At 54.7% G+C, this 16,988-nt stretch overlaps 1 protein-coding gene across 1 annotated transcript; it reads right to left on the bottom strand.

The window, feature by feature from the left end:
- Window positions 1-200: 200 nt before the first annotated feature.
- On the bottom strand, window positions 201-12,611 carry LOC122383626. The gene is made up of 2 exons (XM_043370256.1): window positions 10,375-12,611; window positions 201-375 (listed from the first exon to the last, which is right to left on the bottom strand). Exons 1-2 carry the CDS (start codon window positions 12,609-12,611, stop codon window positions 201-203), a joined length of 2,412 nt encoding a protein of 803 aa, XP_043226191.1.
- Window positions 12,612-16,988: the final 4,377 nt, after the last annotated feature.

The following is a 16,988-nucleotide window of genomic DNA, read 5'->3' as shown; positions in this document are numbered from 1 at the left end:
AGAGGCGCCTGGTGAGGACGGCGGTGGCAGGTGTTTGATTAAGACAGCGACTACCAGAGGTATCTGGCGAGGACGTCGACTACCAGATGTGCCTGGTAAAGACGCCGTCTACCAGAGGTGCCTGGCCTGGTAAAGACGCCGTCTACCAGAGGTGCCTGGTAAAGACGCCGTCTACCAGAGGTGCCTGGTAAAGACGCCGTCTACCAGAGGTGCCTGGTGAAGACGGCGGTGGCGACCAGCAGCCCCAGCAGCAGCAGCGTCGCCTGCAGCCGGACGGAGAGCAGCTCCCCATCGGCGGCTTCTGTGAGCGGCAGCAGCAGCTGGGACCAGCACACGTCGCCGGCGCACACCGACGTGTCCCACTGGCTCCAGAACCTGCCGGCACGGTACACAGACACCAGGTCAGTGGCTGCCGGCCAAAGTCGCAGGACTAAATCTCCGAGATTGGGAATCAGTGATGCGATTCATCCATGAGCTGAGCCCAAACTCAAAGCCTTTTCGAAGTTCATCAGTCAGCAACTACCTACATTAAAGGTCAGGAGGTCAGTTTCGGTGTAAACTTAACATTTATTACAATGGGCCTCGAATGTCAATAGGCTGCTGAGTGCTGATTCATCTCAGCACCACTTCATAGTTTCCTGCTCCACTGCGTGAGAGTGTAGCACTGAAAGCAGCCGAGGGGGCGCTGATGCCATCCGTGTTAATGTCTTCAGCCTAGATTTCGACGTCAGTCTTTATTATCTGAGTGATCTGCTCTGCATGCATTATTCAGCGCACTTGCTACTAAGGCGACTGACTCACTCCCCCTGGGAGCTCCGCCAAGAAGCCTTTTAAACGAGCCCCACTGTAATGGACACGACCGGCAGAAATGTACGATGTGTGTTGTCAGAATCGATAGTCATTCCAATGAATTTCCAGATGACTGACACGGAAAGGCACTTTCCAAAGACGAGACGGCCCTCAACAATTACCACGTGCAGTGTGCTATGCTTTCGAGGAATACAGTTGGTGAGGTACTTCGTGAACGAGCTATACGAACAGAGTGGGTACCTACTTGCCATGTCAGCAGACTAGGGCCAAAGTCGGCGGTTCATACATCATCGCCAGAGGACAGCGTTGTCATGATCTAATGACTGTTATCACAGGCCATGGTTCACGGACCACGGCTCGTCGGCGTGACAGGATGTAATTACGATATCAGTTTGTGAGCTTGTACCGACACCGAGTTTACGGTAATGGAGCAACAAAGCACCTCCAAAGTGGCAGTACCGAGCCTCGTCATAACTCACAACCAAATTGACTGCAATGTTACGTCTAACGATAGTCGATACTGCTGGACTTGTCTACATTACAATCTTTTCATATGACGACTGGAGCTCGACCGATATGCTGGAAACATCATATTTCCATGTTGTGCCTCTTTCGCACAGTGACCGGCCACTGTGACTCTTCAGACCGGCCAGCCGAGCCCTCGCCCTGCAGCCCGCCCGGCCCTCTCAGGTCGGCCCTAGCCGAGCCCTCGCTCTGCAGCCCGCCCGGCCCTCTCAGGTCGGCCCTAGCCGAGCCCTCGCTCTGCAGCCCGCCCGGCCCTCTCAGGTCGGCCCTAGCCGAGCCCTCGCCCTGCAGCCCGCCCGGCCCTCTCAGTCCGGCCCTAGCCGAGCCCTCGCTCTGCAGCCCGCCCGGCCCTCTCAGTCCGGCCCTAGCCGAGCCCCCGCTCTGCAGCCCGCCCAGCCCTCTCAGGTCAGCCGGGCGGTCACGTGTCGGTCGCTGATGATGTCACGCGTGGCGGCGGCCGAGCTCGGCAGTTCTGGCGCATTACAGCGCGCCGTGACCGCCGCCGGCGCAGCACCCCTTCCCCCCCCCCACGGGTCGTCACTGAGTGATGGCATCCCCCCCCGGGTCGTCACTGAGTGATGGCATCCTCCCCCCCCCCCCCCCCGGGTCGTCACTGAGTGATGCCGTCCCACTCCCAACTCTCAGTTCCAACCCTAACCCGTCGGCGGCTCCTTTCCAGCGCCGTCCGTGCAGCGTCCCATCCCGTGTCATACCTGGGGCATTCCACGATAGATCGTACCAGGCCCGTCACCCTCGTCTCTCAGATTTTAATGAAAATCGGTCCTAGGCAGTGGCGTATCTAGGATTTCTCTCAGGGGGGATCCGCAGTCAAAAGGGCCCTTGACTGACTGGGTTGAAAGGGCCCTTAAGTGGCAAAAGGGCCCTTGAAGCCTGAGTTGAAAGGGCGTTAGCCCGCGCCCCGTAGGGGGGGGGGGGCGAAACGGCCCCCTGTCCTCTTCCGTAGCTATCTCCTAAATGACTGCAGATATCGCCACCAAACTTTCAGGACCTCTCCGGGCATCCATTTTACACATTGTGACCTTTTTCCAGAGGCTATGATAGGTTGGCCGCAAATACGTCAGAATGACGTCATGTTCTGCCATTTTCGACCCAAAAAATGTTTCACAGGAAGAGCTATCAGGCCTACAGAGCTGTAGAAACATGAAAATGTTCCGATATAAAAATGTACAATTAACAGGCTTAGGTCAAATCTGAGCACAGTTTACAGAAAGAGCGTTAAAAGAGCTTTGTTTGTTTTGTTGGGTTGGACCCAGGCCCTTTCGGCTTTCGGTCTGACGAGACCATTTCAGGGCCGGAGGGATGATAGGAATTGAGGGAGACATTGGTCTGGGCGGGCACCTTGGTGACTCACTGGGGCTGAGCCTGTCCAACAGGACAGGCCGACCAGCCTCCCAAGTGCTCACTGCACCCTGTTACGAGTGTGCTTCCTTTGGAGCTGCAGTGCGCTCCAATGGGAGCCGCCCGCATGGAATAAAGTTGCCCGTCCAGGTCCAGCCCGGATACCCTCAGAGGGACCCTCTGATGGCCTCTGAAGACCATCACTGGCCTCAAAGGGTCCTCTAGTGGCCTCCATGGACCTTCTGGGTACCTGAAAGGTCCCTCTGTTTTCTCTCCAGGGGCCCTTTTTACCTCAAAAGGTTCTCTTTTACTTCAAATGACCGTATGTTGGTCTAATACATGAGGCCCCTAGTGGCCTAAAATACTGCCCTCATATCATCTAAGGTGACCCCCTGTTTGCCTTAGAAAAGAGGTCCCTCCGGGTGCCTGAGAGGCCCTGTTTGTGTCCCAAAGGGTCCTTTGCTGGTCTCATAAGGCCCCTAGTTGACCTAAAAAGTCCTCTGATTGTCCAAGGGCCCTCTGGTCGCCTCAGAGGGCCAGCTTTTTCCTCAGAGTGCCTGATGACCTCATAGAGCCCATAGTGGCCTGACATAGCCTTCATATCACCTCAGAGGGCCCTCTGTTGTAAGGCTCAAGTGGCCTTCTCAGAGGGCTCCGACTGCCCTGTGACTGACAATTGTCCACTCTTATCCCTCCTTTGGGTGACCTTTTCTCCCTCTGACACCCAAGCCAAAATACGATTTTGGGACACTGACTCCGAAGGCCAGTTGATTTTCAGAGGGCCCTCTTTGAGGTGGATGTTAGGGCCCTCTGTTCGCCTCAGAGGGCCCTCTGGTGGACTTAGACTTCAGAGGACCCTATTTTGGCATCAGAGGGCGCCTCTCTGTGGCATCAGAGGGCCCTCGGAGGCCTCAAATGGCCCTATTACATCTCAGAGAGCTGTCTTTGACCTCAGAGGGATCTTTTTTACTTCTTTGTGGTGTCTGAGGGGGCCCTCTGGCCTTTGTTCGCCTCAATGAGCCTTAAGGGGTCCTCCGATGACTTCCAAGGACCTTCTTTGATCTCAGAGGGCCTGATGACCTCATAGGGCTCATGGTGGTCTGACATAGCCTCATATCACCTCAGAAGGCCCTCCAGTGGCCTCAGAGGGCACTTTGTGACCTTTGAAGGCCCTCCATTCGCCTTAGAGGGCCCTCTTTGATCTCTTTGATCTCTTCGATCTCAGAGGGCCCTTTGTTCACCTCAGAGGGCCCTTTGGTGACCTCCAGGGACCATCTTTGATCTAAGAGGGCCGTCTGGTGGCCTCATAGGGTACCTTGTGGCCTGACATTGACCCTCGTACCTCAGAGGGCCTTCTGTTCGTCTTAAGGGGCCCTCTGCTGGTCTTAGAGGGCCCTTTGTGTGCCTGGGAGGCCCCCTGAGTACCTGAGAGGGCCCTCTGTGTGTTTGAGAGGGCCCTCTGTGTGCCTGAAAGGGTCCTCTGTGTACCTGAGACGGCCCTCTGTTTGCCTGAAAGGGTCCTCTGTGTGCCTGAAAGGGCCCTCTGTGTACCTGAGAGGGCCCTCTGTTTGCCTGCGAGGGCCCTCTGTGTACCTGAGACGGCCCTCTGTTTGCCTGAAAGGACCCTCTGTGTGTCTCAGAGAACCCTCTGTGTGCCTGAGAGAGCCCTATGTGTGCCTGAGAGGGCCCTCTGTGAGCCTGAGAGGGCCCTCTGTGTGCCTGAGAGGCCCTATGTGTGCCTGAGAGGGCCCTCTGTGAGCCTGAGAGGGCCCTCTGTGAGCCTGAGAGGGCCCTCTGTGTGCCTGAAAGGGCCCCCTGTGTACCTGAGAGGGCCCTCTGTGTGCCTGAGAGGGCCCTCTGTGTGCCTGAGAGGGCCCTCTGTGAGCCTGAGAGGGCCCTCTGTGTGCCTGAAAGGGCCCTCTGTTTACCTGAGAGGGCCCTCTGTTTGCCTGAGAGGGCCCTCTGTGTGTCTAAGAGGACCCTCTGTGTACCTGAGAGCGCCCTCTATGTGCCTGAAAGGGCCCTCTGTGTACCTGAGAGGGCCATCTGTTTGCCTGAGAGGGCCCTCCGTGTGCCTGAGAAGGCCCTATGTGTGCCTGAGAGGGCCCTCTGTGTGCCTGAGAGGACCCTCTGTGTGCCTGAGAGGGCCCTCTGTGAGCCTGAGAGGGCCCTCTGTGTGACTGAGAGGGCCCTCTGTGTACCTGAGAGGGCCCTCTGTGTGCCTGAGAGGGCCCTATGTGTGCCTGAGAGGGCCCTCTGTGAGCCTGAGAGGGCCCTCTGTGTGCCTGAGAGGGCCCTCTGTGTGCCTGAGAGGGCCCTCTGTGTACCTGAGAGGGCCCTCTGTGTGCCTGAGAGGGCCCTCTGTGTGCCTGGAAGGGCCCTCTGTGAGTCTCAGAGGACCGTCTGTGTGAGAGGGCCCTTTGTGTGTCTCAGAGGGCCTTTGTGTGCCTGAGAGAGGCCTCTGGGTCTGAGAGGGCCCTCTGTGTGCCTGAAAGGGCCCTCTGTGTACCTGAGAGGGCCCTCTGTATACTTCACAAGGTCCCTCATTGGCCTAAATGTGTCCTCTATTAATCCTCAAAAGAGTTCTACAATACTTTTTCTTTTAGCGAATAAAATGGGAAGTGGTCAAAAGGGCCCTTGAAGTCATTTCAATTTTTTTCCGTGTTATAAAAAAAACTTTTTTCTAGGCTCCAGGGGGGATCCTAGGACCCCCAGGGTCCCCCTTGGATACGCCACTGGTCCTAGGGGTAATCATAGGCCCCAAAGACGCCTGGCAAAATATCAGACTTCTCAGATCAAAACTTTTTGAGTTATATTGCATTACATTTTTTTAACTTCGGTATGTAACGATGAGTTTGATGGCCTATAACTCAAGAACGGGTTAAGCAACCAACAAAAAGTAAACAACACTAAGCTTACGATGAATCAAAAATTAATATTACTATTTAAAAATTCCAAAGAAAAAATTTCATTGTTGAGCAAAAATCTTATTTTTTTTCATTTGCCTCTAATGACTTTTGGGACCAAAATTTTTCACATTTTTATTTTTTCAAAATAATCTTCATGTCATTGAAAATCGACATGCGAAAAATTAGAAAGGTGTTCTTTCTATAAGTTCCTCATTTTCCCGCAAACAAAATGGGTTTCGGAGGGGTTGATACGACCCCAGCACGCCGTTTCGCTTCTAATAGAGCTAGAGCCTCGCGGAAAAAACGAGCGTGTGTGCCGTTACAAGTCGCAGCGATTGGTACCCGATTTTCAGGTCTCAGGTTAACCGGTAGCGTCTGAGGTCAAGTCACGTGACTGAAGTTACGGGTTCGGTTTTTAGTAAATAACTTCGCAAAAAATGGCCGCAGAGCCGCGATTTTGGCATCATTGTGTTCGCCTAGCTCAGGTGCATCGAATGGTATACTTTTTGCTAGGGTGAGGTCAACTTAAGTAGTTGACCTCGGGTCAAGGTCAGGTCAGAGCCCCTCAGGTCACGAAGCTGGGCAAAGGGTAGCATATGGCATATCATTCGATTCGGAAGGTCTTCCCGAGTCCATTGGTGGCTTTCCCGACTCTCTAGCTCGATTTGATCGGGAGTTATTGACGAAAAACTCGTACGACCCTAGTGACGTCATAAATGACGTCACGCAAGGTAAACAATGCAAAAGTAAAGCATTGGGCTTTGCAAGGAGTGCATGAAATCACGATACCATGTACGTGGGATAGTTTTAGATCATTCTCGGCGCCAAAATAACAGTTTTTTATATTTCCCCATTGATTTATAACAGTGATGTCACGTGACCGACCTGACCTCATGTAACCTTGAAAAATTCCCAGATATACAAGTTGTGAGACCTCTGGAAGACACCATGTATGCGTCCTGTAACTTTCATCTCGGACAGCTATGGTCATTGGCGTCCAAAACAATGTCAGAACCAAACAGCCTTTTTCACCCTCGCGATTATAGGAAAGAGGGTTGAATGAACCCTCTTTCCACTTTTTTCAGATGACTCAGAGTTGAATTGAAATTTCAGTAACCCGTGATGTCACTAGGCAGCTTTACCACGCCATTTATAAGCTCCCATCCCGAAATCACTATTCGAAACCGTTATCGTGACGTAAAATAAATACATTTATCGAAAGAACACCTTCCTAATTTTTTGCATACTTCTTAACAATGAGCCAAATATTTTTTTAAAGAAATAAAAATTCGAAAAAATTTGGTCCCAAAGTCCAAAAAATACAAATGAAAGAAAACTCGCTATGTCATATATCAAAAATAGCGTATTTTTCGAAATTTCAAAAATACATATTAATCTCTGTTTCATTGCAAGTTCAATGTTATATAACATTTGGCATTTCAATAATCCGGCTCAGAGTTACAGCCCGCCAAACTTAGCGCTGCAAAGCAAGATCCAAAAAATGTTATACACCATAACTCAAAAAATACTAATCTGATAAGCCTGAAATTGTTACAGGTGGATTCAGAGCCCCTGATTACCCCTGAGACCAATTCTCGTCAAATTCCGAGAGATGAGGGTGTCAAATTGGAAAAAAGTGGTACGATCTATCGTGGAATGCCCCACCTGCCCCCGTTCTACAAGCGCCTCACGCAAGTTCCCTCCTCATAGGTATTAAATATCGGCCCAAGAGCAAATCATCACACTGTAATGCATCAATCCAATGACGCATTACAGTGCAGCACGGTGCTAATATTTTATACAACAGGGATGCAAACCTGTGCCAAAGTTTGGACTGATCCGGCCTCGGCTTCGGTTTCATGTAAAATCTTTCACCGGGTCCGGCTTCGTGTTCCTGGTTGAATCCATCCAAGCTTGACATGTTCCTCCTCGTGCGGGGGGACTGCTATCTTTTCGCTGCCCGCACGGTCATTAAATCCTGTTGAATATCGAAACAGAATACTGATGTTTTGGCATGTTCCACAATAGGGATGCGTTGGGTCACTCCACTTCTATTGTTATGTCCAGGGGCTGCTTTCCGACGCTCAACCCTTCTGGGCCATTTATGTCAAGCGCGCTACGCATTAATCTGCGGTACTACTTCCTGACGGTCTGTTGCCGAGCAGAATGAATGCCCGCGCTGTGATTCGTCGTCTGAATAAGAGATACTCCGTGAATAACTGAACACCGGACGGAAACAGGCCGCCGTCGGGGCAAACATTGACATTGTGACCCACGCAGGTTCCGACAGATGATACCAAGGAGAGCTCACTCGCATTAAACACACATCTCCGGTCTCCGGGCGGTGGTTGAAACTGAGAAACTGCCTCAGAGAAACACGGCGCTCTCCATGAAACAACGTTCGGTGCCCGGTGGAGAAGTCGGCCGTCCGAACTGGTTCCCGTTTTGTGTTTTTACTCGTTCGTCGTCTGTATAGCATTAATGGAGCCGCTGGACCCGAGCCCCGCTCGGGCTGGCCGGCCGCCGGTGATAGTAAGTGGAGATGCAGATGGATATGAAGATGAGTACGTCAGGGACCGGCGTCTGGTCATCTGGGTCCACTCACCGCCAGCGGCCATAACCGGAGCTGACCGTGCCAGCCGGCCCCCCGGCCAGACACAGCCATCTGGTCGCACTGGCCGACCAGCAGGTCACGGCACAACACTGCAGGCATATCGAATATCCATATTGCATGAGCACGCTCTAAGCGCTCTACAGGCTCACACGCGCCACCGGGGTAATACGACAGATTTGTCGCTGATCTGTATACGACTTGGGACTGCACTCAGCCCTCCTGATTTAGTAAGCGGCGTGCCAAAGTCAACCCTCAGTCAATTTCCGATGTTGGCGTATCGGTTCGCCATTTAAATCCTGCATCTTATGTGGAATTTACAGCAGAGGAAGTGCCCATCAAACACCAGCGGGCCTGATCCATGTTAGCTTTGTCTGTATGCAAAACCAATTTACAGACCTGGGAATGGTGTCTGATTTGGATTTGTTTTCAAACGGCATCGCGCCGCAAGCGAACTCAGGTTCCTTAGAGAGGTGGTTGGTTCAATCCAACCCACCGGCCTCAATCCGCGCCACGTCGCGCGCAGCTCCGGCCCCGGAAAAAATTCCTTCCCCGTATATATCATCACATCAAACGCCGCCTGTTGACAAGCGCATCTTTGAGAGGAGGCGCTTTGAAGTCGTGTAGCCCCCTCGACCGGCCAGTTCAGCGACAGCGCGCACAAACAAACTCGGCACCGGTAATCAGCGCGTCCGGCTGAAAGGCCTCGGACCTTTGCTGCAGCAGAGACTTTCAGCCACCAGGGAGAAATGCCACCGTGCTCCATCACCCTGGGGCCTGGACCGAATATAATTGAAAAGAATCATCTATATGCCGTGCTGACACTGTCAGTTGATCGACGGCGTGCGACGACGCACCACAAAACACACTCTCATCCTATATCTCACACTCTCAAATCTCAACCGAACCGAAGCAGGCAAACTAGAAGAAATCGCCCTGACCAATACCACAAGAGCAAGATTCTTGAGCCCGGTACAGAGCGCGGACCAATCTCGAGTGCGCCGTATGTAAGTATCCTCCGGCAGATGAGCCGCGGCCGACGACCGGCGCGGCGGTGAGACCGCAGGCGAACCACGGCTGAGGCGCGCTGGAGGCGGCCCGAGTCTGATCTCCAGCCGCTGGCGGCTGGCGGCGGCAGCGCACCATCACGGAAAGAGGCTGTCCTCAGGGCGTCCGCTCAGGGCTGAGTGCACTTCCTGTCGCGACATGAAGGATGAGACAGGGTCGGGAGACAAAAAACGGCACTGGCGCCGGTCGGAGACATGACTGGTGTCAGGACGGCGGACGGACGACAAAGGCGACATCGGACCGAAACAATGGTCACCTGACGACAGTGAGGTGTCCGTAAACAGGATACTAGCCGCTAAATGGCACATTGGCGAATCCAGGGCCGGGGGGGGGCATCTCGTTCAAGTGCCCATTCCACAGCGTCAAGTATAGATGAAAATTTGCCGTTTATCTCGCAAAGAAAACTCCTAAAACCCTTATTGGGATAAGTTTGCTTAAAATTGCACACGCACAACACCCCATGAGGTCCATTAGGACGCTGTCAGTTTGTTATAGCAATGTGGCATTCAAACTTTGCGTCTATCGTAGACTGTATTTCTTCACCCTTCAGACATCTCAACGCGGACACCGACCCGTCCTCTCTCTCTCCCGCCCTGCTCTCCACTGCCCGCCCGTCTCTCATTGTCCAGCCGGGCCGCCCGAGATACGGGCCGGCGTGTCCCTGCTGCCGCGCACATGTGTGGCACATGGACCTCCATTTATGACCACTTATGACCCGACGCCGACCCTACGCGACAAGGCTAGAATACAAACTATGTGAACAAACAGAGAGACGCATTCCCCCCTGTTCCTAAAGAACACATCTAACTACAATTTAACTAATGGGGGATGGGAGCGCCGAAGAGTTGCGGCGCACGCCTGCAGCGCAAACCCCTTCTTAGCACGTCACTATAACTATCGATATTATCTACACTTTCCGCTGGCGCTCTACCTTCGTTCACACGGTCGTTTGACAATCCCTCAGTTTCTGTTTTTACAACTTTCACTATATGGATCCGCTCCTCTGTTCCGGCACCGCCATCCGCCTCAGCTGCTGCTCGAGGGACCGGCTCGGTCTGCTCGGTCGGCGCGACAGCTGGGGTCAGCTCTGACGGCTCCACCGCCGCCGGCGCCTCAATGGCCAGCTGTCCAGGCACATGGGCGGTCGGAACCGGACAGGCGATCTCCTCTTCCTGCTCATCATCCGTCGAAGCAGCCATTGCGTCGTCACCGTTGTTGGCAAGACGATGACGAATGTTCCGCACGTGCCATGGGACTCCATCCACTTCAATCGTCTGAGCGGATACGACTTTGGTGACAGTGCCCTCCTTTGACACGGCGGTGCACCGATCGCCCCGTTTTCGGACCCACACCGCATCACCGGGCTGAAACACACCAGGCTGGCCGGCCGTCTGAGGAGGAGCAGCTGTGTTTCCCTGTGACTGCACGCACAAGTCTCTGCCAGCCTGACGGTAGGCACCATGTATCAGGGCCGTGGTAATATCACGCCCGTCCTTGAGCGTGACATTATATCGGTGCACGGCTTCTGGTACGGTGCATCCCTGACGGGCGGCCATCACTTTGATGGTGCGGTGGTGGCGCTCGATGATGCCATTCCCACCAGGTTCATAGGCCGCGCGATACCTCAGCTCGACGTCCCACCGCACCGCGAACGCCTTCAGCTCGCGACCCTTGAATTCGGTCGCATTATCCATTAGAAGCTCGGCCGGTGCTCCTCGCTCCAAAAACAGAGCCTCGAGTTGTCTGACGATCTCGCTCCCGTCAGAGCGGCGGATCTCACGCCACATGGCGTATCGCGACGGCCCACAGTCAATCACGGTGAGATAGTGTTTTCCGCGGAAATGGGTTACGTCCATTGCCAGCCGCTCCCAGTTGCGCTCGACCGCCAAGGCACCATGCTTCCAGCGCGACGGGGCTGGGTCGATCGACGCACACACCTGGCACGATCTAACGATCTGACGAACGGCCGACTTCGTCACGCTCTTTCCCAGCTCTCGGCGCGCATACCACCACGTCCGCCGCACTCCCTGGTGTCCCACACTTTCATGCACCGCCATTATGTCCTCAGGTCGAGCTGTCCTGACGGCCGCCACCACACCTGTCGCCTGCTCGCTTCCGGTTCTGATCCACTCTTTTGGTACTCTCGTGAGTTCGTCTGCACGGTTGGCAGCCGACGGCACGAGCTCCACTGTCACGACGAGGTCGTACTCGCTGGAGAGCTGCTTGAAAACGGCCACCCGCCGCCGAACCAGCATTTCCGACTGTGCCTTCGTTCTCAGTCGGGCACGGCCTGTCAGAGCGTCGGTCAGCCAGCGCTGAACAGTGACAGAGTCTGTGCGGAGGATCACACGCTTGAATCCCCACGCCACCGCCATATTCATACCGTTCAGCGCGGCATCCAGCTCCGATAGGTTTATGTGCATGTCTGAGTCACTGTCAGATCGGAGCCACGCGGCGTCTTCGATAACCTCACCCGTGGTGGGGTCACTTAGCACTACGCCGCGGGCGATGGAGCTGGCATCAGTCCACACCGTCACCGAGTCTCCTGAGACGCACCACTGTCCTCGTGCCGGGTCACACTCTGCCAGCCGCCGGGCCACATCACTGACTTGTTTGCGCAGGTCATCGTCGGTGATCGGTGAGTCCCAATCTTTGGTGACCTTGTTCGCCGCCCTTTTCAGCCAGGCGGCGGCCGGCCGCAGCCACCCGGCGACGGGCACGTGTGATGTTAGCTGACCCGCCCAGGCGAAGATTGACCGCCTGGTCAGCACCCCGGGTGGCTCAGCTGGTGTCACGCCGTCCCGAGACCATCTCAGTGTGCCGTCACCGCCAGACTGCCGTCTCACTCGGAGCCCCAGCATCCGGGCTCCGGCCTCATCCGCTACCCGTTCCGGTGGCTTACACGAGAGCCCGTATGCGGCAAAATGTTCGGCCACCCGCTCAGCAGAGATGAGCGTCTCGTTGACGAGCAGGTCGTCAGCGTACGGGAGCACTGCTTTTGCGATCTCTGGACTTTGATCCAAAACTTCCCGCACTACCGCTCGCATGATGCCGCTTGCAACGCTGAGACCAAATCCGACCCTTGTCAGACAATGTCGCTGGCCGTCCACGATTACCGTCTGAAACGGCCACAGCTCCTGGGCCACGTGCAGCTGCAGAAACGCCTTCTTCAGGTCGATGACAGCCACATCGTCGCCGTGTTGCCGCCACTTGCGGAGCTGGTCGCGGCACACATCAGCTTCAGCCGTATGAGCCACCAGGTGCTCATTCAGTTCACGGTAGTCGAGCACCGGCCTGACCTTGTCCTTGGCTTCCTGGGTGACCGCCATGAGCGGAATTAGGCCACGCACCGGCCCGTGTTCCTGCTCATTGTACGGTTGCAGCCACCCTTCCTGAATCCACAGCCGTAACTCTGCGTCGAACCGCTCCTGCGACTCTGCCGGCACGCGATATTGCGGCACAGTATTCTTGAGTTGTTTTGGCTCCTTTCCGTCGGCCCACTTCCACCAAACTGTCCACTTTCCGTCGCTGAACTTAGCCACAAAATCAGCCGTCTCGATTTGTCTGTCCACTGGACCACGCCCCTGAGACACCGCTCCCGACATACCGCTCGATTCTGCCTTTACACCGGCGCACCCCGAACGCTCCCCCGTCACCACTTTACCACCAAAACGCACCTCTCCACCACTAACAAACACACCACCCAGCGCCTCTAATCCGGTCATGCCCAACAGCACGTCAACACCCAACAACCTTTCCGCCACTACCACAGCACGGACCACCGCCCGCCGGCCTTGTGCCTCCAGCAGCACCTCTGCACTCCCGCAGCATCGCACGACACTCCCATTCACCGCGGTCAAGTTTGTCTCACATCGATCCCATTTATCGACACAACCCGCGAACACCACGGTCTCCTCGCAGCCCGTGTCCACCAGCGCGTGACACGGTCGCCCGTCGAGCAGCATCTGGATTACCGGCGCTCTGCTGCCGGCTCGGTGGACGGCGGAGGAGGTGCTGGCGCTGATGCAGCTCCCCCGCCGCAGCCGTTTGGGCACATCCGGGCGATATGACCTGGGCGACCACATATCCAGCATCTGATCGGAGCCGGCCGGCGACTTGACCTTGAAATGTCACGTGATGGCCCACTCGCCGCCGCCGCCGCCGCCCCCGCCGCCGCCGCTGCCGCCGCCGGTGGCGCTGCCGTGACTGCTGTCCTGGACAGTACGGCTCTCGCTCGGTCCAGGACGTACTCGAGAGTGAACTCGTCTCCGAGCCCGTCCCGAACCGCAGCTTGCGCAGCCTCCGGCAGCCCATTGACGAAGGTGATGGCGATAGCTCTCTCCGGCAGACCTCCCATCAACTCAGCGAGCTGCTGCAGCGCCGCTAAGTACACATCCGCCGTCTCTCCGGATGAAGGCGACGCCGTGCCATTTCCGCCTGCGCGGTGAACGGGTCCATGGCGAAGGCCCTCAGCAGCTTAGCCTTCACGCTGGGCAGCTGATGACGAGTCGCTACGGGCATTCGGGACCACACCGCGAAAGCACCGCCGCGCAGGCGAGTCGGCAACACAGCCATCAAGGACACTGATCGCAGCTCGCACAGGAGAGCAGCCTGCTCCAGCCACTCCACTACGTTTCCAGTTCCGTCGAACTCCGGAATAGTCCTGGCGTCGAACGCCGGAGTCACCTCCATCACCGCTCTTCCCGCGGCGTCACTGGTCTCCTCCTCGACACTCGGCATCTTCTCACCACTTGTCAGAAAAATGCCGAAATAGCTTGTGGCATTCAAACTTTGCGTCTATCGTAGACTGTATTTCTTCACCCTTCAGACATCTCAACGCGGACACCGACCCGTCCTCTCTCTCTCCCGCCCTGCTCTCCACTGCCCGCCCGTCTCTCATTGTCCAGCCGGGCCGCCCGAGATACGGGCCGGCGTGTCCCTGCTGCCGCGCACATGTGTGGCACATGGACCTCCATTTATGACCACTTATGACCCGACGCCGACCCTACGCGACAAGGCTAGAATACAAACTATGTGAACAAACAGAGAGACACAAGCAAACAGAGACCTATTTGGGGACTGCGCCTCACCAGAACATCAAACACCTGCCATGTGTTTCTGGATCCACCGATAAAATGCCAGAAAACTCAACGGCAGATATCCATCCTCAGTGGCCAAAGGGAACTGCAACAATAGATTAATAGAACATATAATTGCTGACAAGTTACAAGCCTAACTGTGGCTTCGGTGCATTGCAACACTGAAAGAGAAGCAGTGCAATTGCAAAACAGGTCCAGCGAATTACAGAGCCGTGTTTGCAGAGCACCCAGTCCAAGGTTTAGTGATGACAGCAGGTGCTGTTCCAGAGACAAACGACGCCCCCGGGTGTACGCCGTAATGAGAGACAACAATTGTTCATCACACACGAAATGTTTCCGCATTTGACGGCACAGAAGCACGGGAGCGGTCGCTATAAGGGTCGGACTCGGGAGGCGTCAGCGCCCTTTTTACCAGACAATCGCAGGAGCAGATAACAGGTGTTATCATATAACGCCGTTAGCACCAGTAGTTAGGATCAGGCATTGGCATTCAAAAAATAATAATTTAATAAATAATAAATAAATAAATAAATAAATAAATAAATAAATAAATAAATAAATAAATAAATAAAACAAAATAAAACAGCGGCGCCTCGGTTAAAAGGTGACATAGACGACCCTGCTACGGCCGTCAGACTGGTGAAGATTGAAGCAGACAACCATATCGAGGCTCTTTAAAATGCTTAATTTAAAGGCTAAACTACAAACCTTCGAGTTTCACATATATTTTGAAAGCAATCCTAACTTATATGAACCCCAACTGACGCCTGAGGTCGAGTTTTTCACGTCCGGGTTTAATTTGGAAAAGTCGCCATCGCTAGGTGACCGCGGAGCGTGCAGTGAATTGCAGCGCTGCAGTAAACGGCGTGTGATGCCGGCGAGCGTCCATTTCATTTGGCCAGCGAGCCGTGGGTAGTGCGCCGTAGTACGCGACGTGGCTCTGTAGGACAGAGTGGGGCGGGGACTATCCTGTATAGGATAACTATGGAATAGTCCCCGCCCTGCCGCAACTATAGACCTGCGGCGTGGCGGGGCGGGATCCGTCTGGGGTGGGTGAGCGGTATAGAGCAGAGTGTCTCCTGGGAGAGGCGTCTCTTCTGTGCGCATCGGCCGCCCGGCTGGTACTTCCGGAGCGGGCTGGTGCGGGCCGTTCTTTCTCTAGTGTCGAAAGTTTGCAGAGTAAGAGGGCAGAGAGTAAGGAAGGAGGCGCCTGGCCGCCCCAGGACGGCACTTCCGCGTCCATCCGGCCGTCCGACACGGCGTCAAGACGACACCGCCTGGGAGAATCGACCAAAGCCAGTGAGGAACACACTGTGCCAAACAACAGCACTACGGGTCTACTCTGCGCTGGCCCACAAAGGGAGGGGCTGGGACGGTTCACACAAATCACAATACAGGCCCTGTCGAGGAGCTGAGAGAGCTGCTCAGAATCACTGAAAGAATGCAAGGAAAGGAATGACGAGAGTAGCAGCTTTTCCAGTTCGCAGAGGCCCGCGCTCCAGTTCGGCATATTCTAAATTATCACCGCCGTATAGCATACGTTGAGCTCGCGGTCGCTGCATCGGGATTGTGAGTAACGTTCGCAGGTTCGCAGGTTTGACGAGCAACAATACAATTTCCCGTGTCATTGGTCTCGATGAGCGGCTCAATATGCAAGTCATTTCGCGCAAGTCACCTATTAATATTGTAAAGGTGCTACGGCCTAGATAATGCAGAAAATGATTAGAATGCGCCTTTACACATCATAATCTTATTAGAAAATTATTAAGGCACTGACACTCCATTCGGTTCAAGCAAATAGGTAGCTGCAAGATAATTGCGGTAACCATCGAATGCCTAAAAGACCTGAAAATAAATCCAAGCTCCATGTCCATTATCACATAAGGCGAATGGACGTAAGTACGGTCATGCAGATTGTGCGTATTGTACGTGCACATGAATCCTGCAATTTATGCACACCAGTTGCCAACGGTTCTGTCGACTACACGGCACATGTCTCCTATGGCCTTATCCCATTCGAATTATCGGGTCATGGACGGAGCGCCACGATTAAGGCCATCCCATAAGAGACCAGTACATTTCATCGCTGCACGGACAGCACCAGCCGCCCATAGTGAGAGTTACAAGCGGGTCGGCCCACGGACCGCCCGCCGGTCGACAGCAGACCGAGCGACCGACGGACCGGGCCGGTTCAGCATCGATCGACAGCCACCGTCGACCGACGCACCGCGCTGTCACACTTATCTCAATTAGCGTTATAAGCTCGCGGGCTGTGTATGTAGCTGGCCGATGCTGGAAGGCGTTGGGGCCGGGGAGACGGAGTGGGTTTGGGAGACGCGATGTAAGCAACAGCGCGAGTTACAGGTGGCGTAAATTCCAGTAAAAACAAACTCATGCTAATCGGATATTGGTGTGTGTGTGTGTGTCATGTGACACTTTTTGCAGCTGGTCGTTGGTACACTCTTAGACACCTTCTCCGTTCCACTGCACTCGGTTCTCATTTCCACGACGTTAGTAATAAGCATGAATGTGTAGCGCAATGCGTTAAAGCTCACACATAATTATACTGTGCCAGACAAACACTAACCCGTTCCCAGCCTGCCCCAC

The sequence above is a fragment of the Amphibalanus amphitrite genome, unplaced genomic scaffold (assembly GCF_019059575.1).
Source record: "Amphibalanus amphitrite isolate SeventyFive unplaced genomic scaffold, NRLGWU_Aamphi_draft 000012F_arrow, whole genome shotgun sequence".
In the NCBI taxonomy this organism is placed as follows: domain Eukaryota; kingdom Metazoa; phylum Arthropoda; class Thecostraca; order Balanomorpha; family Balanidae; genus Amphibalanus; species Amphibalanus amphitrite.
Note: the sequence above shows the minus strand (reverse complement) of the source record. Positions and strands in the feature narration are given on the sequence as shown.

Coding starts and splice junctions, on each gene's coding strand:
- LOC122383626 (XM_043370256.1), bottom strand. CDS start 12,611: ATGGCGGTCACCCAGGAAGCCAAGGACAAGGTCAGGCCGGTGCTCGAC. Junction 376..10,374: donor GCGCCGGCGGCGGTGGAGCC/GTCAGAGCTGAC, acceptor CCGTGCCGGCAG/GTTCTGGAGCCAGTGGGACA.